At 38.6% G+C, this 26,905-nt stretch overlaps 2 protein-coding genes across 3 annotated transcripts in view; both read left to right on the top strand.

Annotated features, from left to right (window-relative positions):
* The first annotated feature begins 247 nt into the window (after positions 1 to 247).
* Positions 248 to 5,129, top strand: LOC118765683. The gene is made up of 2 exons (XM_036508068.1): positions 248 to 941; positions 5,088 to 5,129. The coding sequence occupies exons 1-2, from the start codon at positions 476 to 478 to the stop codon at positions 5,093 to 5,095; spliced, it is 474 nt and encodes a 157-aa protein (XP_036363961.1). The 5' UTR covers positions 248 to 475; the 3' UTR covers positions 5,096 to 5,129.
* A 5,075-nt stretch (positions 5,130 to 10,204) lies between these two features.
* Positions 10,205 to 26,905, top strand: part of LOC115218030 (beta-lactamase domain-containing protein 2) — a 72,078-nt gene continuing 55,377 nt past the window's right edge. Inside the window, exons 1-2 of one of the 2 annotated variants that reach the window (XM_036508067.1) lie at positions 10,205 to 10,254; positions 21,421 to 21,612. In XM_036508067.1, coding sequence (XP_036363960.1) covers positions 10,220 to 10,254; positions 21,421 to 21,612 — 227 coding nt within the window. In that variant the 5' untranslated portion in view covers positions 10,205 to 10,219. Of the gene's footprint in view, positions 10,255 to 18,607; positions 18,835 to 21,420; positions 21,613 to 26,905 lie in introns of those variants that run through there. The other variant, XM_029787779.2, reaches the window with a different exon arrangement.

The following is a 26,905-nucleotide window of genomic DNA, read 5'->3' as shown; positions in this document are numbered from 1 at the left end:
GGAAAAGAATGGCGAGAGTAAAGGTGGGTAAAATCTCACCTGAATATGACGAGACGTGGATTATGGCGGCAGTCTTGTTCCATGTGAAACAGAGTCTGAAAATATTAAAGGCAACAAGAACTCCAAAGTTGAATTTATGGGCTAGAAATGAAAATTCAAGCCACCCTGGAAGACCTGAATTCCATAATTGAAGAAATAGTACTGCCCGAAGGAAACAAGCTGAATGTGGTGGTAGAGGGCAGGCCTTTGTAATGTGTTTTGTGTAGCAAAAGAGGACACAAAAAAAGCGGACTGCCCTCAAAACAAGGAAAAAGAGAGGGAGGAGAGTTCGACGCAGAGAGAGGCAAACGTGGTGGAATGTGTAGAAGGAACTGAAACAGTGGATACAAAAGAGGAATTAGTGGAGGTGAAACCACGGAAAAGAAAATGTAGAAGGGGTTCTCCACCAGAGAAGCTCAAAAAGAAAAAAGAGGCGATGGGAAGTAACGGAGAAAAAATGGTGACAAGAAAAACAGAAGAGGAAAGTTTGAAAATTTCTCCTCCGGAGGTGAGATTGAAGAGAGGTGAAGTAAAAAGGAATGAAAGAGGAGGTGAAAATCAGATGAAGAAGAGATGGTATTATGTAGAGTACCATAAGAATATACATACGGAAACAGAGATCCTGAAAATGAAGTCAGTAATATGGGTTAAATTACCTAAGGATGGTACTAAAGCAATAATAATAGAACTGAATTGCTATGAAGAGTTGAAAAACAGGTACGACATGGGAACGGTACAGTTTGAAGTTGAGTTTGAAAAGGTGGAACCAGTAATCGACCGGAGTGATGTGATAGCCCTCTGTCAATGGATAGCGAGTAATAAGACTGTTTTTATTGGAAAGACAATGCATCAGGAATCCGATGTGGACCGCGGGATAATACATGGATTGGTGACTTGCAATGGTATGTTACATGTTAGTTAATTGTTATTTAAATATCCGATAATAATTGATTGTAAACAAGATTAATGGTACTGTATGTGATGAGGGGCATATGCAACCATTCATAATTTCATTATTATATAATCATTTCATTCATATGCGTTCTATGTATTGACCCTTCTGTGGTGTCCTGTCTGTCCTTGTTTGTCCCCCTCTATGTTCAGTTCTGTTGAGTTGAGTCATTGGAAATCTGAGTTCAGTAGTTGAGTAGAGGTACATCATTGACAAAGGTACGCCTTTTGAACGTGCTATATAACAATACACACACACACATATCTCTTTTACTCTTTTACTTGTTTCAGTCATTTGACTGCGGCCATGCTGGAGCACCGCCTTTAGTCGAGCAAATCGACCCCGGGACTTATTGTTTGTAAGCCCAGTACTTATTCTATCGGTCTTTTTTGCCGAACCGCTAAGTGACAGGGACGTAAACACACCAGCATCGGTTGTCAAGCAATGCTAGGGGGACAAACACAGACACACAAACACACACACATACACACATATATATATACATATATATGACAGGCTTCTTTCAGTTTCCGTCTACCAAATCCACTCACAAGGCATTGGTCGGCCCGGGGCTATAGCAGAAGACACTTGCCCAAGATGCCACGCAGTGGGACTGAACCCGGAACCATGTGGTTGGTTAGTAAGCTAAAGAATGCCAACATCTCCATAAAGAAGTAGCGATTTCTCAAAGTAGATGAAACATGAAAGTGGGAGACCCAGGAAGACATGAAATGAAGTACCTGAAGAATGACCTCAGGATGCTGAACCTTTCAGGTGAGATAACAAAGGACTGAAATGCCTGGAGCCTTGCTGTACTCAAGAAGACCCGTATTCTACAGCAGCAGTATGAAGACCAGTTCCTTTGGTAGTGAAAATCACTCATGGCAGTGTCACGTTAAAGCACCTGTGCAGCACCATACAAAACCACCTGTGTGATGCCACATAATAGCACCCAGCACACTCTGTAAAGTGGATGGCATTTGGAAGGGCATCCAGCCATAGAAACCACTCCAAATCAGACTGGAGCCATAGAAGCCCTGCCAAATCAGACTGGAGTCTGGTGCAACTCCCCAGCTTGCTAACATGGAACTACGGACATCGAATGATTGATGATGATGAAGAAAAAGAAATAATGCGATTTCCTGCTTAGATTGACCAGTCAGATTCATCATTGTCATCATCATGGAGCTGGTTAGCAGGGAGTTGTCAAGACTTCAACTGTCTGTTGTGGCATGGTTCCTACAGCTGGATGCCCTTCCTAATGCCAGCCATTTAACAGAGAGTGCTAAATGCTTTTTACATGCCACTGGCATGGGTGCGTTTATGCAGCACCAGCACAAGTGCTATTTAAGTGGCACTGGTACCCGACAGAATTTTACTTAGCTTGATGCATCTTATCAAGTACAGTAAATCACCACAATTCCTGATCCCTTATCTTTTCCTCAGTGAGGCCCAGTATCCAAAGATCCTTTCTTACCACTTAGTTCCACATCTTCCTTGGTCTACCCCTTCTATTAGTACCCTCCACAATTAGAGCATGGCACTTCTTTACGCAGCTGTCCTCACCCATATGCATCACATGACCAAACCAGCACAGCCTACTTTCTTGCATACAACGTCTGCTGCCTCTTATACCCAGTTTTCCTCTCAAATCATTTATACTCTGTCATTTATATATGCACACTGACATTATCTATCCAGTGGAACATGCTAGCTTTATTTCTTTCAAGCTTTTGCAAGCCCACTGTAGTCAAAGCCTATGTTTCACTGTCATGTAATATTGTTGCATGTACTCTGAGGGAGTTACCAGCAAATGTAGAAGCTCTCTGAACTTTGCCCAGCCTGTTCTTATCCTAGCAACCACACTTTCAGAACTTCTTCCACCTAACTTAGTCTCCTAGGTAACAGAAGCTATCTACTACTTCTTATGATCCCCCCAAGCATGTGAGGGAGCCTATTGTCTGCACATTTTTAATGCACATTTACCACACACAAAGACTATATTCTTCATCAACCTTCTTGTGATACCTCTACATCGCTTATATGTTCAAATCTTGCACTGGGTACAACATATGGAGCTTCTACCAACACCGTCTTATATCTCCCAGAAGGGACTTGTGGTTTGTCTGCTCTCCTCCTTACTAGGATTTTGGTCTTGTTTCCACATCTGAAATTTCTTTTCTAGGTCAGGTAGTGATTCAGCTATAAGAAACTGGTCATCAATGTAGAGGAGCTCTCAGGGACAGTTGGTCTTGAATTCCTCTGTTAAGGCTCGGAGGGCTAAGATAAACATGAGAGGACTGAGAACTGAGCCTTGTACATTGTACACTGATTTCATTGTTACACTCCTACCTGTATATTCTTTTGCTATATTCATTGCTATACTCATTGCCAACATTCACCTTACTGGCAGCATCCATGTACTGCTCTCACTAACCATTTATCTATCCCTAACTTCTGCATTGACCACCAGATAAGGGAGCATTGAACCCTGTCAAAGGCTTTCTCCATGTCAACAACAGCTAAGTACAGAAGTTTATTTTTGGCTTGTAGAACGACTGTGCAAAGGATAGGTGACGTGAATGGCTCCTTTAGTACACCGCACGATCGTTTACAATAAAATACGAAAAGTGATAAATGAGTCCAAGTGCCAGAAGGAAAAGAGAGACACAACCGGTAGAATGTTAAGAGAAGATTTTATTGATAGGTTAATATGTGTGTCTGTGTGTGTGTGTCATATATGCATAATAATAACAATAATAGACATGTCGTCATGTATACATAATGTGTATGTGTGTACATTAAATACAGAGTATTGAAAGAGTCTATAATAGGACGCTAGAAGAATGTTCAGACACAAGGATGATAAATACCAGTTCGTAGCAAAGGTACACAATAGCTGAATTGCTGTAACAAGAACTTATGGCAAAGAAGCAGAGCCGGTTGAGGCACATGTCGTGCAGGAAGCTGTGGTTACTATGCTGCAGCTGGTCACTTGATACAGGAAGTTCTCACAGGTTGTATTTGCTGTTAACCATGGTGAAGTGATTCATGAAGTGTTGAAATGAACCTGAGCAAATGTTGCTGGTCACTGTGTATGTAGAGAGATATTGTTGATGACGTTAAGATGAAGGTGACGGAGATGGAGATTGCTGTATGCTGTTGGACGAATGTTGAGTCTCCAATGTGGCTGCTGGTGTTGTCACTGGAACTGGCTGTGGTCAGTGGTTAGACCTTAGAAGGTCTAGAACCGAAAGACGAAATATGGTGTTGAAACTAGCATTTTATACCACGCTATTGGTTCACCAGATTGTTTGGAAGAGACTGTCTTGTCAGAAGGCTGTGATTGGTTGGGTAGCACATTGGTGCATAATAGATTGCACCAATACCAACCAATCAGAGTAGTGGACACAACAGGGTTCAAAGGAGTGGCCGAAGGCTAGCTGTTATCTACTACGTCCGTATTCATGTATACATAACAGAGAGAGAGAATCCGCTACAGGCTAATTACTTCTCCTGCAGTTGCCTAACCAGGCATATAGCATCAATTGTGCTCCTACCCACTACAAATCTGGACTGCATCTCATCAACACTAACTCTCTTCCTAAATAATTGAGCTATGACCCTTTCTACTGTTTTTTCCTTTTATGTCAAGCCTTAAATAAATCCTTAGAAAATATCTTCTTAAGAATATGAGCTGTTCCAAGGAAGGTCGATTTTTGAGTAGATACGTCTGTTTTGACATCTAACCATTTCAGGTGTATGATAGGTTTTTATTAATTGAATCGAATGCTCTGACAGTTATAGATATTACTTTCACTTTTGTTGTTGGACATTCTCACATTCCTGATATGTCTATTCTTAATTTAATATCTGCTTATGTTTTTGTTTGGAGGAAGTGCAACAGTTTTTTGATGTCATGCATAATGGTATCTGTTCAATAGTGTTCAGTTATAGAAATTTGGGTTTATTATAGAATTTTTGTGTACCAAGTTTATTTAGAGCTTTTTCTGGTGCACTCTTGATCACTTGTTGGAACTGCTGCATTCATATTTTCTTATGAAGTAACTGTTATCTGTTTCTTTATTACCCACAGGGAGCTAAACATAGAGGGGACAAACAAGGACAGACAAATGGATTAAGTTGATTACATCAACCCCAGTGTGTAACTGGTACTTAATTTATCGACCCCGAAAGGATGAAAGGCAAAGTCGACCTCGGCGGAATTTGAACTCAGAACGTAACGGCAGACGAAATACAGCTACGTATTTTGCTCGGCGTGCTAACGGTTCTGCCAGTTCGCTGCCTTATATGAAGTAACTGTTATCTCCAACGATAAGTCTACTATATTACTATTTGTCGGAAGTGAGCCACTTCCGGTTTGCATCTGGCATCGAGGTTGTTTTGTTTCCAGAAAAAGGGGTGAGGTCCCTTTTTGTGTCCATCTATATCTCAGAAAACCCACTGTCATCGCTGAATGTTCTTCTCTGGTTATTTCATGTTACTGCGAACATGGTTTTGTACCATTGCTGCTTCCAGAATGATGAACTGACAAAGTTTTTGTAAGATAATTTAAATATATCTAGTTGTTTTCCTTACATTAACCTGAGACATATAATGAGGCATAGATAATTGTATATCCATAGGTGAAAGTGTTTCAGTGTATGTATCATTTTTTCCTCACTCGGTTCTTTTCACCCACGTGTGTATCAGTTATAATAAACATGTTAAATGTATTTTGCAATCAAACTTTGTCACAAGAAAGCTGTATATCAGGAAGTCAAATATCAGTAAAACCCTGTTCAAATAATTTTTATCTTAGTTTGTCTTATTTTGTAGTTTTCTTATTTTGTAGTCTACCATACACTTGCGATACATTTGTATATACACGCAGTACACCTGCATGATGTTATGTACGAGAAGAAAATAAATGGCTCCAAAAAATGAAAACCAATGTTTGTCTTTGTTATCGCGGTGGTGATTGTGACCCCACTTGCCTAGATTTCTACATGAAGCAGCAACAGTAGAAAAAATTTTGCATAAGACTCCCAAGTCATTGAAAAGCAGTTGAAAAGTAAAGTTGGTGTAGCAATGACCAATCACCGGTTAAAAAGGTTAGTCGTCAAGTCATATCTAACTTTGTTACTATGTCACCCCCTGTAGTTACAAATGACATACATAAATTATGGAAATTGGAAAACGAGGGGATTAATGAAGTTGGTTGGTCACAAGATGATCATTCAGTGATTGAATTATGGGATACATTATAAATGAAACCAAACAGTTCCAGATATTTATAGAAAATAAAGTTAGTCTTATCAGAGAAGGGTCACAACCTAATCAGTGGCATTATGTATCAAGCAGAAACAATCCTGTGTACATTGTTAGTCAAGATCTGGTGTTTAGCAGGTTAGATAGCAAGTTTGGTTCGTGGACCCACCTTCTTGAGGCAACACAAAACTAATGAATGGCAACCATACAAGAATATTGGGGAATTGTTATTGGGTGAGATGGAGATCAGAAAAAACCCAATTAGGATGTGCAATACTCTTCAGGTAGGTAGTATGAATCCTACAGATGAGCAAAAATATGTGTTGAAGAAATCCAGCATGCATAGTTGCCTCTGATCATGAGAGCTCAGCAAATACATTATGAAGATGAATTAGATAGATTATTGAGAAAAAATGTATCAGCAAATCCAGTCCCTCAGGTCACTCCACCCGTTTCTGGATGATGCTAGTATTCTCAGGGTAGGTGGTAGATTGGTTGAGTCTACAGCTGAAATCAAGAATCTGGTTATAGTGTCAGGTAAACATGTCATTACTGAGTGTATTGCTGCTCATTTTCACAGAAAAGCTCATGTAGGGAGAGAATGAACTTTATGACTTATCAGACAGCATTATTGGATTACAGGTGACAGATCTGTTGTCAAGAAAGTTATCTGTTCATGTGTTGTTTGTAGGAAGTTATTTGCCAAACCAGCTTCTCAAATTATGGTAAATCTACCCAGGGAGAAAGTTGAATCAGATAAACCTCCATTTACATACATTGGTGTAGATGTCTTTGGACATTTCATGGTCAAAGTCAACCATTCAGAAGTAGAGCATTATGGTTGTATGTTCACATATCTTGTGACTAGAGCAGTACATATTGAGATGTTACATAGTTTAGACACCAAATCTTTCATCAATTGTTTTCGCACATTTATATCTAGAAGGGGTCACCCAGAGAAGGTTTACTCAGACAATGGTACAAACTTTGTTGGGGCTACAGCTAAGTTAAAAAGGGGTTTACAGGAGTTATCTTAAACCGATATCCAAGCTTATGCATTGAATTGAAACATAGATTGGCTTTTTAACCCACCAGCAGCTTCTCATATGGTGGGGAGCTGATGTCAGGAGAAAACACTCCAAGGAATTTATGGTCTATGGCAGTAGTACAGGAGGTAGTGAAAGAAAGAGACGGACATGTTAGATCTGTTAAGTTGAAAACTAAGTCTAGTCAATTAGAGTGACTGATTACCAGAATTATTTTACTTGAGGGTGCTGGTGAGTATCTGAGTAAATAGTTGTACTGTTGCAGTGTGTCTGTTATCTGTAGAGTCAATATTTATATTTCTTTTGCATTGTTCAGTAAATACCCCATGGTTTATGGAGGTGGAGTGTTATCTCCAATGATAAGTCTACTGTATTACTATTTAGTATTAGTTTTCACAACTTGTCGGAAGTGAGTCACTTCCAGTTTGTATCTGGGATTGAGATTGTTTTGTTTTCAGAAAAAGGGATCAGGTCCCTTCTTGTGTCCATCTATATCTCAGAAAATCCACTGTCATTGCTGAATGTTCTTCATTGAAGAGTTGTGACATTTTTATAACCTAGTTAGAGTTCCTGTAGAATTATGTGTAAGTACACTTATGCTAATGCTTTCATTCTTTCCCAAATTATCCTACTTTGTTATGCTCCCTTCTCTTCAAGTTCAAAACAAGTAAGTCCTAGTTACATAATATTTCAGTAGTTCTTATTCAGTTTTTGCAAAGTAATGGTTTATTGACTTTTGCACTTCATCTACTTACACAATCAGAAATACTAAGAAGACTTTTCCCTCTAATCTTCCATTTCATCTATAAATGGCTTTAGATTAAGTGCTCCATGTGAGCTAGAGTTTTTCTCATTTTCTGTCTGATGCATCTATTTCTTCTTTACATCTAATTCACAATTCCAGAACAGTAATGCATGATGGCCACTCCCCATGTCATAATCACATTTATTAAATTGCTTGAATTTAGTTTGGACTTCAATACTAGCTGTATATATTTCAGATATATTATTTCCACTTGTTCTTTATTTCCTTATGCATAAACTCATAAAGTTTCAGTATGTCTAGATACTTCTAACCGTTGCAATCAAGTTTTAAAAATCCCTTCTTCAGATAGGACTATTCCATTAAAATGTGGCAGGTTTGTGCCTCAAGCTGGACCTGGTTTCATTTTTTCACCAAGAATCTAGTAAACAGCAAAACGGTATTTTTCAAATTGAGTGATAATGTCATGAAAATTCTAAATAATGATACCCAACAATCACTAGCGTAATTAGAGAGTGTGCTACCTGGAATGGTCCTTCAGTTTGCCACCCCTGGTCCTCCACAAAACATACATATTACCTACAGCAGACCCAAAAGTGGTGCTACCCCTATAAAAGCACTGCCAGGAGCAGACTGCCCCCACTGTCCCTCCCCCCTCTAACTACATGAGTGCCAAAAATTGGGCATCAAATTCTTTGAATGACAACAGCAAAAACTTGACCAATGATTTCCTTTATAAACAAGTAGGAATTCTTGGAATCTGGTTAAAACAGATTTGGTGATTAAGTTGTGCAGTAGGTAGCAAGCTCATTCTTGTTAATCTGTCTGGAAGATAACATGCTATTGACAAGTAAAAGCTTTAGAAGTTGATAGAGTTGTGAGCAATAAAGTATGACTAAATAAAATTCTTTTTGTAGCTGATACTATCTCAAGAAGGCTGACAGAACTTCTATCATGTGAATAATTTTGGCTGATTCTGTTTTAACAAACCTGACTACTAGCAAAATATGAACACTACTCTAACTAACCACACAGAAAAATCCCTCCATGATTTTGCTAAACAAACCTTGTTTTTCTATTCTTTCTTCTTTTTGCGCAACAGGACTGATATATGGTTTTTCTTCCTAAAGTAACAATAAATATATGATAAAGAACTGACTTCAACTCATTCTATCAACTCTGGCCCAAAAATGTTTACTCTTCCTTCTGTCCATGGCTAAAGTCATGCATTTTGATATACCAAATTCCATTCCTTTTTTTTATTTTCAGAACTGAATTTTTGTTGTTTTCAAATATCTTTAAGTCATTCATGATGAGAGAGGATACATTTCTCACCTATACCAGACATTCTAATTGACTCCATGATCCATGATTGGTGTATCATCATGTAATCCTTTTTGAAGTTGACCCACACCACACACAAGTTTGTCTGTCTTGGTTTGAAATTCTTTATTGTTCTTTGCCAATTACAAGATGGTGTTTGGTGCATTTTGAGTATTTTCTGCACCACTTCTATTCAATAGGTAATAATTTGTTCTGTATCAAATGATTACTTGCGTTGCTCATAAAAAATACCCATTAGTAATTTCCATAACAGTTTGAGATAGGAGATTAGCCAATAGATCTTTTGTTTTTTCATCAACCAATCACCTTGGTGCACATTTGTTAAGATGATTTCAAGTTTGACTATTTCAGGTGTTTCACTGTAAATTTTTAAATCCCTACCATCATGGGGCTAATTTATTTATTAGTATCTTATGTTTATTTATATGTTTTCTGCTTCATTTAGTGCCATTTTAACCATTTCAATTTATTCTGTGTTTTCAGTACATGTAATCCAGCATTCCTTACTTCCTGTTCAAAATTCTGTTGCTTACCACACCATATTTGGTGTTGATATTTTAATTGTATATCACTGGGCTAAATGCTTAGCAACATTTCATCTGTCTTTACGTTCTGAGTTCAAATTCTGCCATGGTTGATTTAGTGTTTCACCCTTCCAGGGTTGATAAAATAAGTACCAGCTTAACACTGGTGTAATCAATTGAACATTGATGTAATTGACTTATCCCTTTTACTGAAATTACTGGCCTTGTGCTAAAATTTGAAATTAATATTTCTATTGTACAGGGTGTCTAAGATTTACCCATGTTTAAAACTCTTCCTAAGGAATATTGGTTCAGGTAATATTATCTACATTTTATATAATGATTTGGATATGTCTTTTGTTCATGCGTCTATTGTTTTGTTCATCTATAACAGGTTTGTAAACAAACAAGGCATCAAAAGCAAAATGTGACCAGATTGTTACTTTGGAAATAGCTGAAATGAGCAACAAGGGCATAGCAAAATAATTGAATGTGTGCCATAAAATAGTTTTCAACACCTGGAAATGATATATAGAGTCTTCTACTACCTCTAGTAAGCTAATTCCTGTTAGGAAACAATCAATTCACACCAAGCAAACTTTTGTGGCTGTGAAGAAGTGAATGAACCAAAATCCCTGCAGGAGTGCAAGAAAAACTGTAAAAGTTCTTGATATTTCGAAATCGTCAATGCACAGGACTATTAAAGAGGATTTAAAGCTAACTGCATACAAGAAACAATCCTGGTAGTTAATTTCAGCAGGTTCCAAAAAGAAACAGCTTGACAGGTGTAAAACTAAGTTAGCTGAGATGAAGTACACTGCTATCAAAGTGTTGATCTGGTCCATTGAGAAGATCTTCACTGTGGAGGCAGTTACCAACAAGTAAAATGACAGGCTTTATGCACATAATACTGGAGATTTTTCTAAAGGTAGCAGGAGTCATTTATGCCATCAGAAGCCAATTTCACTCATGGTGTGAGTTGCAGTTGCATCTGATGGGTCCAGGCCTCTCTTGATCTTCACCATTACTGGCATCAAGATCAGCAGTGAAGTTTATGTGGAAATGTTGGATGAGAAAGTGTTGCCATAGGTCACAGAAACCTTTTATGACCATTGCATTTTCACTCAAGATGGGGCTCTGACCTACATATCTAATTTGGCACAGCAGTGGTGCAAAAAACATTTCAGTAGTTTTTGAGACAAGATGATAAGGTTTCCATTAAGTCCAGACCCTAATCCCATAGATATTGCTATCTGGTTCATCTTAAAGAGTAATGTTTCTGCTTGCCCCTATTCAAATGTGCCAGATCTGATAAAAGCCCTTTTGTCTTCATGGGTCAAATCGGATTAAGAGGTGGTACAATTAAGAGGTGACCATTAGTTTACAGGCTATGATGATCAAGGCAAAAAGTGGTCATTTTGAAATGTAATTACTGCAATGGATTGACAATTTACATTAGAATGTTTTTGCTAAATTTCATTATCCCAACTTTAGCTTATTTTGAATAGTTAAGAAATATCAATGGGTAAATCTTTCTGGGACACTTCAAACATTGTGTTAAAACTGTGTAATACAAAAAGTCTGTTATGCTTAAATTGAGTTGCATTCTCTCTCTCTCTCTCTCTCTCTCTCTCTCTCTCTCTCTTCTCTCTCTCTCTCTCTCCCTCCCTCTCTCTCTCTCTCTCTCTCTCTCTTCTCTCTCTCTCTCCTCTCTGATAGGTTGTGTTATTCTTTGCTCCGCAGTGAAAGATTGTTTTTGTGCTGAAAAGTTTGAAAATTTGCTGATTTGATCGTCGAGGCCACTTCTTTTATGCTGTTGCAGCAGAGTTCTGCTGTTATTTCCCCCTTGTTTCAAGGGGGAAGCGACGAAAAACATGAATTTGCCACCAATCTCCTCCGAGTCGGAGGAAAACATTGAAAATTTGTTTGAAGGCATGAAGGCGAAAATGTGGGAGGAGGAAGGTAAAAGTAAAGAGACGTCTCACGCGCTTGTTACAAAAGCAGACGACAATATGTCTAGCGAAGCTACTACACAACAGGAAAAGTAAAAAATAGATTTTGCGAGTGCAGCAACTCGCCCCTGTGAAAACATCGTTATTAACAAAGAAGAATTAAAGAAGTACCAAAGTTTATTAAAAAAAGAAGGTGATAATGTGAAGTTGTTCCCTCCCAGTGAATTAATTTACGCGACGGAGAGAAAAACTGTCATATACAAGACATATAATGTGAAAAATAGTAAAATTGACTTCGTGCAGAGAGAAGCCATAGAAAAATGTTTGAGGCCGATATGGCAACAAACTACTTATATAACGAGGGGTAGTCGCTTCGGCACGGTAGAGGTGCGTTTCCCTAGCGAAGAAAAAGCTAGGGAACATTCAACAAGAATGTTGAAGTCGGAAGATGTAGTTCTACCATTTTATTTAGGAATGAGAACTTCCAGAATAACGGTCACTGACATTCCTCCCGAAATAGATGTGGACTTTGTCATAGCAGCGATTCTCTTAGGCAAAGAGGAAGAAATTGCCATTCTTCAGTCTAAGAGATATCGCCACATGACTTAGAGCTTGTGATCCAAGCAAACCCCTCAGACTTGGAAAAATTGCCCAGCTCCCTCACCATTGGAGATAATACCAGCATGATGGTAATAGTCGAGGGAAGAAAGCCTAGGTGTTATAAATGTGGTGAGAAAGGCCACCTAAGGTCGAGCTGCAAGAAGACAGCCAAAGAAAATACTGCAGAGGCAAGCACGACGCCGAAAACAACAACTACACCGCTAGAAATAGCAGCCACGTCGCGCACCCCAATTGCCAAAGTTCAGCCGACAACGGGAGAAAACAACAACAACAACATCCAGGAGTGGGTCACCATAGAACCTTCAAAGAGAAGACGGAAACGGAAAAATCCACCCTCTTTGGATACACAGGACTAAACTCCGAGTCAGACAAGCACACCCACAAATACAGTCGCAAACACACAGTTAGCCAAAAAAACACACACACTGGAAAAAGCACACACAAACACACACACACCTACCACAAGCACACACAGACCTACAAACACCCATGTTTTTACAAGCACACACACACCCACAAACACACACACACACACACCCCTCCACAATCGCCTAACAAAAAGAAAAGAAACACCCTCACGGCGATAAATAAAAACAATAACCCATTAAGAGAAAAAATTATTTTAATGAAATCGGCGAAAAAATATATCGTAACAGATATAAATAGTACTATTTCTGAAAATGTCAAATTTTATACAATAGATAACGCTGATTATTTTGAAATAAAAAAATCTTTTGTGGAGGACGTCGGCCCGTTACAGATGAACTTTTCAAGCCATCTGTACAGGCAATTCGCAAAAAAACTGACCTCGCAAAACACAACACTCACAGACAGAAAAGAGGAGGGTGAAACTACACCCTCTCTTCCGTTAAAACAGTAAGTTTTAAACTTTCGACTAATTTTTCACATTCTCGTTTAAACTCGGTTGTATAAATATTCGTGGCCTGGGGTCATATTGGAAGCAAGGCTACCTCCTTAACGACCTTAGGTCGCATCGTTTGGATGTAGTGGTAATTACCAAATCCAGACTGAGTGGGCTACAGGCTTTTACGCCCATTCTAAACGGCTACGAGAAATACGTTTCTCCCTGTCGACCTGGAGGGGGCGGAGGAGTGGCAGTGCTGGTCAGGAAAAACCTGGATTTAGAGATTAGAACTGTCTTTATAGATCCAGAAGGCAGGTTGGTCGTTTTGGATGTGACGCACAGCAGTGGTAAAGTGTTCAGGCTGGTCGCTGTCTATGCTCCCTGCGAAGGAAAAGCCGGGCAGAAAGAGTATTTCAAAAGCCTAGAGAATTTTCTTGGCACGTCGAACACATTAGTATTGCTAGGTGACTTCAACATAATTTGCGATGCAAGCGTAGATTATGTTGGCTCGAGAAAGAATAGGAGGGGATTACCTCACCTCAACGATATGCTAAGTTGTTTCGAATTGGCAGATAGATTCAGACTGGACCACCCAGACACTCCAGCATGGACCTGGGCAAAAAACGACGGGTTGTCCAGGTCTTACATTGATAGAATCATAACTAGAAGGAAAGATAAAGAAAATACTTAGCTGTCCACAACACCATATCGTCAGCTACAGCGATCACAAATTAGTGACCTGTACGCTCGACATAGATAGCATGTGTAGATGAGGTACCGGTTACTGGAAGCTAAACAAGTCACTATTGGACTGTAAAGCCTACAGGAATCGAATTAAACAATTAGTAATGAGGGCGTTAACTGGATCCATTATCAACAACAAATGGTGGTACGCCCTGAAAAGAGCCATCAAATTTGAGTCAATTAGGTTTAGCAAAGAACTAGCTAGTGCTAGAAACAAAGTAGAAAAGGAACTAGTTAAGACAATGAGGTCAGGCAGTGCATCGAAAGTGTTAGTGGCGAGGTTAGCACTCGACCAACATCTCAAAGCTAAACATGAAGGGTGCATTGTCAGGGCTAAGATCCGTGCAATGAGACATGAAGGGATCAACGCAGCCGGATGGGCCCGGGTGGTAGAGGGCCAGCGTGGCAACAACTCAACCATTCGATCCTTGACGGGCCCAAATGGTCGATTAGTAAATGAACCCGAGGAGATGTGCAAGGTTGTTTCATGATCATTTCACCCAGCTATTCGGGAGGAGCAGCGAGCTGGAGCGCGGGGAGAAGCTTGCAGACTTCCTAGCTGGTTTGCCGCGTCTATCGGAGCCGGACGCGGAATCTTGTGAGGTGCCGATCACAGCCAAAGAAGTTGAGGATGTGTTGGCAGACTGCGGTGGGGACATTGCCGGGACTCGATGGTCTGCCTTACGAACTCTATAGTAGCATGCCAGACTTGTTTGGGCACCTACTTGCATGCGTGTACACCAACTGGCAGCAGAATGGGAGAATTCCTAAGTCTGTGAGCCGAGGGGTGGTAGCGCTGTTAAGAAAGGACCCAAACAAGGGAGATTTAATTGATAATTTTCGGCCCATCACTCTGCTTAACGCAGAGTTGAAGATTTTGGCCAAGGTCTTAGCAAAAAGGTTGGCGCGGGTCGTGGGTGAACTTGTTGGCGAGGCGCAAACTTGCGCCATCCCTGGAAGGACCATCCACGACAATCTCCACTTTCTACGCTATGCCTTAGAAAGGGTAAATAGGATTCCTGGCAAGGGTGGGGCTATGGTCCACTTGGACCAATCGAAAGCGTTTGATAGGGTGGACCATCAGTATCTGGCGGTGGTCCTCGCGGCAGCTGGCTTCGACCCGACCTTCTGCGGATGGATCATCGCTTTATACAGCAACATCAAATCGGTAGTTCGGGTAAATGGTTTCCTTTCGGAGCCGTTCAGCATTGAACGTTCGGTACGTCAAGGGTGTCCTCTCTCCACGCTTCTCTACGTTTTGGCCCTCGAGCCATTGCTGAGGAGGTTGGAAACTATGAGAGGCACTCCGCAAGATCTAGGGTGCAGAAAGTCAGCTTCGGCGTATGCGGACGACATCACCATCATCGTTTCCCGAGTCGAGCACCTACAGTGGGTGGGTGAGGCCTTAAGGGACTATGAAGCGGTGGCAGGAGCGAAAGTCAACCGGGATAAATCGGTCGGCTTGCAACTCGGCACCTGGATGGGCAAGTCGATGTCTTCTGACAGCGTCGTAGGACGTTGGACGGAAGGACCGGTGAAAATGCTTGGAATCTGGTTAGGGCCAGATCTCCAGATAGAGAAGAACTGGAGCGAGGTGGCGAGAAAGGTGGCTCTCCTAACTCAGACATGGTCTGAGCGGAGGTTGCAGAGGTGTTTATCGCCTCTGTAATCACTTACTGCCTGACCGTTGTGCCTTGCCCCGATTCGTGGCTGAACAAACTGGAACGCATGCTCTTTCGCTTTTTGTGGAGGGGCAGCAGACCTCTTGTAAGGTGCTCTATTTGCTGCCAAAAGCCGCTGAAGGGTGGGTTAGGGATGCCGTGGCTAAAAATGCACAGACATGCGCTCAGGCTTAGGCACCTCTGGATTTACCTGGACGGTGAGCAGGTGTGGTCTCCGTTCGTCAAGCTGTTATTTCCACAGTTCACATCGTTTAACGAACTGAACCCATGGATCAAGTGTAGACTGAGGTTGGGCATGTGGCATGCAGAGTGCTATCAGGCACTCGTGCTTCTCTCCCAGTCGGGCAACGCCGGTGGCGGGGGTGCTACCTCGTTCTTCTATAGAGGGTTAGTAGAGTTTAAGTGTGACGACGTCCTAGGAGAAACTCTGGGCTTCGACGAAAATCAACTGGCCAGCCTGTTCCGAAGAACATTCGGTCCGGGGCCTATGGATAATTACCAAAAGTCCCTGGCCTGGCAATGTTACAGAGGAGCTTTACCGGTTCGAGATAAGCTCTTTAGACATGGGTGTGCACCTTCGCCGGTTTGTGCAAGATGTGAGAGGGACAGTGAAACTGTCCTGCACGCGATTGTCCAATGCCCCAAGGTGACTGAACTCTGGGCTTATGTCGAACACCTGCTGTCGCATTCGAGAAGAGCACAACTGTCGAGTGAATCTGTAATGAAGATAGTTCCGCTGACCTCCCTGAATAGGGAGGAGCGAGCCTGTTTTCTCTCGGTAGTTGCTATGGCGAAAGAAGTAGTGTGGAAGACGAGAGTAAAAGGAATTGCAACAGGCATGTTTATCTCCAGTCTCGAGCTAATCGACTTTTTCATTTTCCACATGAAACGGAAAATAAGGCTGGAGAAGAAATGCCTGCGCAAAGTGTGTTTCGTAAAAGATGAAAGTCTATAGCAAATATGTTGTGAGTGAAAGAACCTGTTTAATCAAGACTGTGAAGAAGGAGAAAGCAAAGTCTTCAGTGTGAGTATGTGGTTTGTGGGGTCAACCGTGTCCTCCGCTTCATTTTTTGTTATTCACTCATTCTCATTTAATTGTATATATTTTAATTGTTTGTTTATTCATGTTTCGTCTCATTCGATACCCTGACCCCAACGTTTGTTTTGTCCCCTCTTTTTCTCAACCTTATGGTCAATAAAGAAATACTCTCTCTCTCTCTCTCTCTCTCTCAATGTAATGCTTTTTCTTAGTTTATGTCATACAGACTTTTACTTGATGTGTTCTATCACTATATATATTAAACTTACATTCAGAAGAGTACTTGCCATGTTCTTTTTAGAAGTTATAGCCTTGTTCTATCTTTTAACCTTGAGGACTCTTCTAAGTGTTACCTTCAATCTGTCTTTTCCACCATAGATTTTTCGAATTTTTTTTTTACACACTCCTATACACACACATGAATTTGAGCAGAATATTTTAAGGTGGCGAGCTGGCAGAAACGTTAGCACACCGGCAAAATGCTTAGCGGTATTTCGTCTGCCACTATGTTCTGAGTTCAAATTCCGCCGAGATCGACTTTGCCTTTCATCCTTTCGGGGTCAATTAAATAAGTATCAGTTATGCACTGGGGTCAATATAGTCGACTTAATCCGTTTGTCTCTCCTTGTTTGTCCCTTCTGTGTTTAGCCCCTTGTGGGTAGTAAAGAAATAGGTATTTTGTCTGCCGTTATGTTCTGAGTTCAAATTCTGCCGAAGTCGACTTTGCCTTTCATCCTTTCGGGGTTGATAAATTAAGAACCAGTTATGCACTGGGGTCGATTTGCTTGTCCCCTCTATGTTTAACCCCTTGTGGGCAAGAAAGAAATAAGAATCTAAGCAGAATAATTTTAGTTTATTTAAATGAGATGTTTATTCGCAGGCAGTGTACAATGACTCAGCAGGTACTATGCTTTATGTCCTACTTTCAGTGGCTGTTTGTCAATAGTTGTTGAACAAAAGAAATTTTTTCAACATAGCAGTTGTCATGACTAGTGATTGGTATATAAATAAACCAAGAATAGACAAAGGAATGAAGTAGTCAACTATATTTCACTGACAAATAATAACTGCAGTGACAAATAGTTCTACTAGGGGAACAAAATATGCTGGGATGTTAAAATACATGCCATGATCTATGCAGTACAAAGAAGTACATAGACATAGGTAGCATAATCTTATCTCATCTAGATAAGATAACTTTCTTTATTGATGACTCAACCAGTAGTTGGTACTATTCATGTGAATTAAGTAAATAAGAACAATGAGCATCAAATATACTACATTTTAATTTTCTTATGTTTACCACAAGTTTTCACACAGTTGTAAAAGTTTCAGTTACTGTTCAACTAAATGGTATCTTATAGCTTACAAATAACATATTAAGTCAATGTTATGCTTTACTTTTAATATTTTGTCATTATTACAGTATTTATATAGATTATTTACATTCCTAATACAAATTATTTTATAGTCAGCTTTGCTTTTACCCTTCTGGGATTGATAATATATTCATCAAGAGCTGAGGTCAATTAATTAACTGTTTCCCTCCTTGAATATGAGCTACATAAAAACCAATATTTTGTCATTCATATTTAGAATAATGTTGTGAAAAGAAAATATTTGGTTATGCATTTTTAAACCTATAAATTTGGTAATTTACTTATCATCAAACACTCAATATTTTCATTATCTGAATTCTTTTCTAAGTTTTTTTGATAAGCATGCGCAATAAATATAAGAAGGTCAACAACAATCAATTCTATTTTTGATTTATATCTTGGCTACTACAGTTCGTAAAGCACATAAAATCATCCAAGATTTGTCACTGTTTCTCAGATAGAGAAACATGAATATTCCAAGTAAAATAGGAATTGCTGTAGCTTTAATAGCAATTCATTGGTATTATTTTAATGTTTGTTGTTATAAAAATTTACCAAAGATCATGGGAGGATATGCTGATACTCAATTCAAGCTTGTAGAAGATACATTTAGGTAGGTGACCAATAAATATAAAAGTCGTAAATCTCTCAGTTACTTGAAGGGAATTTTTGTTTGCCATAGTAATTGTTTATAATTCTTATCATGATAAATATGCTATCTTTTGCAAATGATTTATTTACCATGTATGGGTTAAATTTTAAATTTGTCAAAATTTCATGTTTTCTTTCTTCAGTTTGAGAACTGAGCAATCTTTTTTGGTTGAGTAAATCATCATATGTAATGTAGAATAAGATGTATGTTTCTACCACAACTGATCCAATTAATCAAGCTGTAACTGTAGCCTGCAAAGATGTCTGGATGAAGTTCTTGTAGTAACAAAGAGGATGATCTAAGGGAAGACATACTAAAATCAAGGACTACAGAAAATTGCATTCTTGGTAACCCTCATTTCCTGGATCAGACATTTTCAACCATCAAAGTCGTAGCATGTTCAAACTGCTATTCTTTTTGCCCTGAAGTATTTGCTACACTAATGTTCTTCCTTCATTCTTTTACATGTTTCAGCCAAAAGGCTGCAACCATTATATTAACTTTTTGGTTATCTCACCCCTATTAAGAAAATTGCCATTAAAAGATTGAGTTTATTTGGCAACATGAGATTGGATTAAAAGAGTTAGATCCTTTTGATTCAGTATTTCAACACATTGTTGACGTTTGGCCTCCTCAATAGGCATGGTATGATTTGTTATAAAAATGTTATCAGATTCAGTAAGATGTTTAATTTTTTCCTTTTCACGTTTATTAATCTTTGCAGTTTTGTATGATTTGTTATAAAATATTATCAGATTCAATAAGATGTTTTATCTTTCCACTTTTCATGTTTATTAATTTTTTTCATTTGTTTTGTTTGTTTTATTGAGGGTTAAACTATTTTTTTAGTTGAGGGAGATGACCAAAAGTACCAATTTTCTTATAAAATGGGGGAGATAACCAAAGAGTACCAACTATTGTTTCACTATCAAATATTTAAAATCACATTCCTAGAAATATTTTCACACAGTTGCCATCTTCTCACAACAGCAGACATGAACTCTTTCTATGAGGAGAAACATGAATAACATTCTGTATTGAGAATATGGCAATCTAGACATATGCAATAGTATGAAAACAATCACTAAACATATCAAGAAAACACATTTAAAACACTATTGCTGTCTCTACTGATGAACAATTTACAACTACAGATTTCATTTTCTGTACTAGTGCTATCCCATAAGTTGGGTTTTATATTAAGAGTTTCACCTCTGAGAAGTTATTGATAAATCAAAATTTCACACCATATCAGAAAACTGATATTAACCACAATCACTAATGACATTAGCAATAACAATGCAGTGTTAACAATAACAGACTTTTGAAATGTGAATAAATAAATAAACAGGACCAAATATACACCACATATGCAAGTAAATTATAAACAAGTGTCTTCTGCTATAGCCCCGGGCCGACCAATGCCTTGTGAGTGGATTTGGTAGACGGAAACTGAAAGAAGCCTGTCGTATATATGTATATATATGTATATGTGTGTGTGTTTGTGTGTCTGTGTTTGTCCCCCTAGCATTGCTTGACAACCGATGCTGGTGTGTTTACGTCCCCATCACTTAGCGGTTCGGCAAAAAGAGACCGATAGAATAAGTACTAAAAGGTGGTGCTCCAGCATGGCCGCAGTCAAATGACTGAAACAAGTAAAAGAATAAAAGAGTAATAAACTAAAGTATAATTTATAAAAGACATTGTTAAAACTTGTGTGTATTTCCATACATGAAGTAAAGCTAACAGCTGAAATTTTAACTTATGCTCCGATTTGCAGTTATATATGTTCAAGCATGTACATATGCATATATATATATATATATATATATATATATATATATGCATATGTACATGCTTGAACATTGTTGAACTATGTCACCTGTTAATCTCATAAATAGGTTTGTGTAAACTTGTATGTGGACTGTGAAATCAACATGTATGTAGTGTGTGTGTGGGGATGGGGTGGGAGTAAATGAAGAAAATATAACTGCAAAGCGGAGCATAAGATAAAATTTCAGCTGTTAGCTAAGGGTGTATATATGAGACACAAGAAATTTATACCTGAGTTTTGTCAAAGTCATGAAGTGATGCATTAAATATTCACTTATAGTAGAGTGGTTTAGTGGTTAGTTGTCATATGTATCAAACTATTACCCAGAACTAAATTCGTTTGGCCTGATAAGAAATGGGGACATTGTGATAGTGTAATAAAAAAAAAAATAAATGTGATAGTGGAAAAAGAAAACTTGAAGCACTGGTTTATATTCCTCCTCTCTTTGTTTATATTTTTCCTTTTCTTGAACTAGTGAATTTGTCATTCCAGATAATACTGTCCACTCTATATGTCTTCATCTGTTCCTCATATTGCCACTTCCTGTGATCATCTCCTCCTCTTTACCTTCCTCACTAATATATTAGAGAGGTGGGTGTTATTTGTGAAAACTTTATAAATTGCTCTAATGATATTTGATAGAACTAATGAGGTGAAACTCAATTTTAAATATTTTACTAATAAAAATTTTAATTTTTATTTTCTGCTGTTAGACAAAATATTGATGATGGAATTGAGACTGGAGCTGCTTTTGCTGTCTTCTACAAAGGGAAGCCAGTGGTTGACTTATGGGGTGGTTATGCAGACAGAACTGTCCAGATACCATGGAGGAATGATACACTAACTGTTATATTTTCTGCATCTAAAGGTGTTGCTGCTATATTGCTTGCAAAGTTTGTTGAAAAGTAAGAAATTACTTTAATATCAACGTAGTTTACTTTATTTTCTAACTTTAATTTTACAATTTGCAGTGTTTTAGTAATGTTTATAAGAACATTTCTGGTAGTTTTCATTAAATATTATAGGAGGCACTGATATATTCCATCTTCATTAAAATTAGTAATGTTCTTATATATGCTGTTGCTACATTAGCTGACTTTATTTTTCATACTGAGGTCATAGTAAATGCATACCTAAGTTTTTTATGTTACACACAAATAATTACTGAACTTTCTGAGACATATTCCTTTAACTCCTTACCTTCATGTACTAATAATCAACTACAATTAAATTTGGAAATTAATCACATTATGTTCACCTAAAAATATTTATTCTCTGTTCTTGGAAAGTAGTAAAAAGTTATTGTAACTGTTAATTTCTCTCAATGAAGCATTACAATGGATCAGTTGATGAATAACTTCTTTGAGTTATGAAAAATTTTGTTAAATATATATTAAAAATATATCATGTTGCAGTTTGAAAATACAGTGTAATGAAACAAAACAATGAATATGTTTATCCATTATGAATAGTGATCAAATTATAAATTCTAGGAATAATTTCTAAAATAAACAAAATTAGAATACCTAGACAGTTTAAAACACTCAAGGAAACTCATTTTAAAGCTAACACTATCTGATTAAAACAGAATAAAATAAAATTTTATAAAATATCAACTTTAAAACTAACATTTGATTTTAGTTAGAGATAAAATTGTATCAATACACTAGTGATGTGCAACTTCTGTTTGTACCAAAACCAGTACTTTTCTAAGGAATCCTTATATGTCCAGTCAAATGTATTTTTAGTCCTAAAGGGAAGGACACTCTAGGGAAAGTCACCAGTAATGGTAGCAACTTAATTGCATGCTATTAAGAACTAGAGAGGGTGAGGTAGAATAGTCCTTCATTTATACATACACTTATATTTTGGGGGTTGTTGAAAGCTACAAGATTGTCATATCCCTATTGTAGAAAGTATATTGTATCAAAGTAGTGCAGGTTTCATGTGAAGTCTAAATTGCGTATGAGTATGCATGTTTAGAGGTGATACTAAATAGGTCATCAATGTACAAGATGAGTGTGGGTGACAGTCTTAAGGAAAATTCAAATTGATAGCTCAGTGGGAGAGAGAGAGAGAGAGAGATAGATAGATAGAGAGAGAGAGAGAGAGAGAGAGAGAGAGAGAGAGAGAGAGAGAGAGAGAGAGAGAGAGAGAAAATTGTAGACCTAGCAGAGAACTGAATCCAATTCATAGACCAAGAGTTTAGTTGGGAAGTCAAATGTTTTATTAATGTTGAGTGTAATGATATTGTTTCCACTAAACTTTTCAAAAGAGTTATCATAGATAAGCGCCACTGGAAAGCAGGTTCTCAGTTGATCTAGCTTCATGGAAACCATACTGGTAGTCATTGAATAAAACATAAGGAAATATTGAAAACAAGGTTAGACTTGAAAGAAATAAAGTCAGTATGCTTCGCTTGATGTGCAATGTTAGTGTGCATGTTCAACAGAGTATAAGCATCTTGAGAGGAAAAATTAGGCATAAGAGGCATCAGATGTGGTGTGCAAGAGAGACAACTATGTTGGTATGGTCATGCAATACATATGGACAAGGATAGCTGTGTAAAGAAATGCCGATCTCTAACTGTGGAGGGAACCTGTGGTAGAGGTAAAGTAAACCCAGGAAGGCATGGGATGAAGTGGTGAAGCATGATCTTTGAACTTTGACCCTCACAGAAGCAATAACTAATGGCTCAAACCTTTGGTGATATACTGTGCTTGAGAAGACCTGTTAAGCCAAGTGAAAGCATAGTCATGACTGATGTTGATGTCACGTAACTGGCACCCATGCTGGTGGCATGTTAAGAGCACCGTTTGAGCATTGGGCCTCACAGAGGTAAAGTGGCTGAGTTCCTTTCACACATTGGACCTCACGGAGGCAAAGGGGCTGAGTTCCTTTCGAGTGTTGGGCCCCATGGAGGCAATGATCAAGACCTTTGGCATTATGTTGTGCTTGAGAAGTAGAGCCATGAAACTGTGCAAAATTGCAGTCATGGCAGATACCAGTGTTATGCAAATGGTACCCATGCTGGTGGTATGTAAAGCACCCATTACACCCTCAGAGTGGTTGGCATTAGGAAGGGCATCGAATTGTAGAAAACCACACCAAATCAGACTGGAGTCTGGTTCAGCCTTTCAGCGTGCAAGCCTGGTCAACTGTCCAACCCTTGTCAGCATGGACAACAGACGTTAAATGATGATGATGATGAAGGTGTTAGAGAAATTGATTGTTAACCATAGTTCCCTAAATGTGTATGTCTATCTACATATATGTGTGCATGTGTATATGTGTGTGTGTTTACGTATTTTTCACTTGTTGGTGATGTCTTGTACATAATGTGTATCATATATATATATACATACATACTAACCAGAACGATTATATTATGCACACTACCCAGATCAATAGTCTTTTAAGCATTTTAGTGCTAAGGCTGTGGCCATGCTGGGACACCACACACACACACAAATCTAAAAATGGAGTTAAACATAGGTGCTATTCAAATTTTTATTCTTCCCACACATGTTTCGAAGAAAACCTTGGTATTATTCCTGAGGGAATAAAATGATGTAAAACAATGTAATCATCTGATCAGGGAAAAAAGAGAAACAAAACACATCAATAAACCATTTTAACCGAATGTGATTACCGCGTATATGATGAAGGGAACATTGGCCAGTTATTTCTTAAAAAACTGTTAATAGATTTAATGTCAAAGGCAATTTGGAGAAAGAAAAAGAGGAGAAAGAAAGAAATTAATGGAAAATTAAGAGTGGATAAATATAATGCGATAGATGAGTGGAAATAAAGATGAGTGGAAATAAAGCATGTAAATAGATATATGTAGTGGAAATAAAATGTAAGAAGACAGATAAAAGTCAAATTTTATAGCTTGATAGAAATTACTTATAGGAACTAAAGGTATGTTTTTGTCAATGTTTGCAATAATAAACATGTTCTTTAAACATGTTTACAAGAGAATTCTCTGAGAACAAAATGAGATACTGTTCTTCGTTACAGAGCGGACAAAAAGATTTACCTTTATCATACAGAAAGGATCTAGATAGAATATTCCATTCCAAATCAAGTTGTTTATTATGTTCCTTAAGAGACCAAATTAATTTACTAAGCCCAGTATTGCTGCATTTATTGATATGTCTAAATGTAGAGTAATGGTTAGATATTGTTTTGGACAACTGAGATGTTTTACCTATGTAAAAAAAAGACATCAGAACGGGAAGTAATTTTACATTGATAAATAGAGTTTCTAGTCTTAGAACTACTGCTAAGGAAATGAATGTGATTGAAATTTATATCAGAAATACTAATATCGTTATTATTTACATTATTTATTTTTGATGGATATTTGTCCTCATCTTGTTTGTTGTTAACACAACGTTTCAGCTGATATATCTTCCAGCCTTCATCAGGTGTCTTGGGGAAATTTTGAACTTGGGCTCTCTTGGGCATATGGTGTAGTGGTTAAGAGTACGGGCTACTAACCCCAAGATTCTGAGTTCAATTCTAGGCAGTGACCTTAATAATAATAATAATATAATAATAATAATAACAATAACATCAAAAAATACCATAGGAATGAGAACCCAGGTTCAAAATTTTCCCAAAACACCTGATGAAGGCTGGAGGGTATATCAGCTGAAACATTGTGTTAACAACAAACAAGATGAAGAGAAATATCCGTCAACTATAAATAATGTAAATAATGTACATAATTCCTGATCTTTTAAATATAGAACTGTATTGTTATTATTGTTCAAAGAATGGTTAATGTTAATATCAATGTTATTAATTTCATTAAGTGGATTTGTATTTAACAACTTATTGTTATGTGATGAGATGATTTATGAAAGGTTTTTGGTGCTTGAAAACTATATTCTAATTCGGTGTGAACTGATAATTAATTGTTGATAATTTATCGTTTATTGTTACAAACATTGGCAAAAGCATACATTTAGTACCTATAAATAGTTTCTACCAACCTATAAAATTCAACTCTTATCTGTCTTCTTACATTTCATTTCCATCATCATCATCATCATCATTTAATGTCTGATCTCCATACTAGCATGGGTGGACGGTTCGACCGGGGATCTGGGAAGCCAGAAGGCTGCACCAGGCTCCGGTCTTATCTGGCAATGTTTCTACAGCTGGATGCCCTTCCTAACGCCAACCACTCCGTGAGTGTAGTGGGTGCTTTTTACATGCCACCTGCACTGGTGCCAGGCGAGGCTGGCATTGGCCACGGTCGGATTGGTGCATTTTACGTGCCACCTGCACGGAAGCCAGTCGAGGCGGCACTGGCTTCGGCCACGATGCGGATGATGGTTTTTACGTGCCACCGACATGGAAGCCAGTCAAGGCGGTGCTGGCATCGGCCACGATTCGGATAGTGCTTTTTACATATCTCCAGTCCAGGGGTCCTGGCATCTGCCGGGTGCCAGTCATAGGATTGGTTCAATTTCGATTCCGATTTCACTTGCCCCAACAGGTCTTCACAAGCAAGACCTGTCGTCGGATGAGGTTCGATATTGACTTTGCTTGCCTCAACAGGTCTTTGTGTGTCCAAGGGAGGAAAGGCATGCATAAGTGGGCTGGACTTACTTGTCCTGCCTGGTCTTTTCACGCACAGCATATTTCCAAAGGTCTCGGTCGCTGGTCATTTCCTCAGTGAGACCTAAAGTTCGATGGTCGTGCTTCACCACCTCGTCCCAAGTTTTCCTGGGTCTACCTCTTCCACGGGTTCCCTCCACTGCTAGGGATTGGCACTTTTTCACACACCTATCTTCATCCATTCTCGCCACATGACCATACCAGCGCAATCGTCTCTCTTGCACACCACAACTGATGCTCTTTAGGTCCAACATTTCTCTCAGGGTACTAACGCTCTGTCGAGCATGCACACTGACATTACACATCCATCGGAGCATACTGGCTTCATTTCTCGTGAGCTTACGCATGTCCTCAGCAGTCACGGCCCATGTTTCACTGCCATGTAGCATGGCTGTTCGTACACATGCATCATACAGTCTGCCTTTTACTCTGAGCGAGAGGCCTTTAGTCACCAGCAGAGGTAAGAGCTCCCTAAACTTTGCCCAGGCTATTCTTACTCTAGCAGTTACACTTTCAGCACACCCACCCCAACAACTGACTTGGTCACCAAGATAACGGAAGCTA

The sequence above is a fragment of the Octopus sinensis genome, linkage group LG12 (assembly GCF_006345805.1).
Source record: "Octopus sinensis linkage group LG12, ASM634580v1, whole genome shotgun sequence".
Classification (NCBI taxonomy): Eukaryota; Metazoa; Mollusca; class Cephalopoda; order Octopoda; family Octopodidae; genus Octopus; species Octopus sinensis.
This window is presented reverse-complemented; position numbering and strand designations above follow the sequence as displayed.

Excerpts from the sequence above, each read along its gene's own strand:
- LOC118765683 (XM_036508068.1), top strand. The coding sequence starts at position 476 with ATGGGAAGTAACGGAGAAAAAATGGTGACAAGAAAAACAGAAGAGGAA.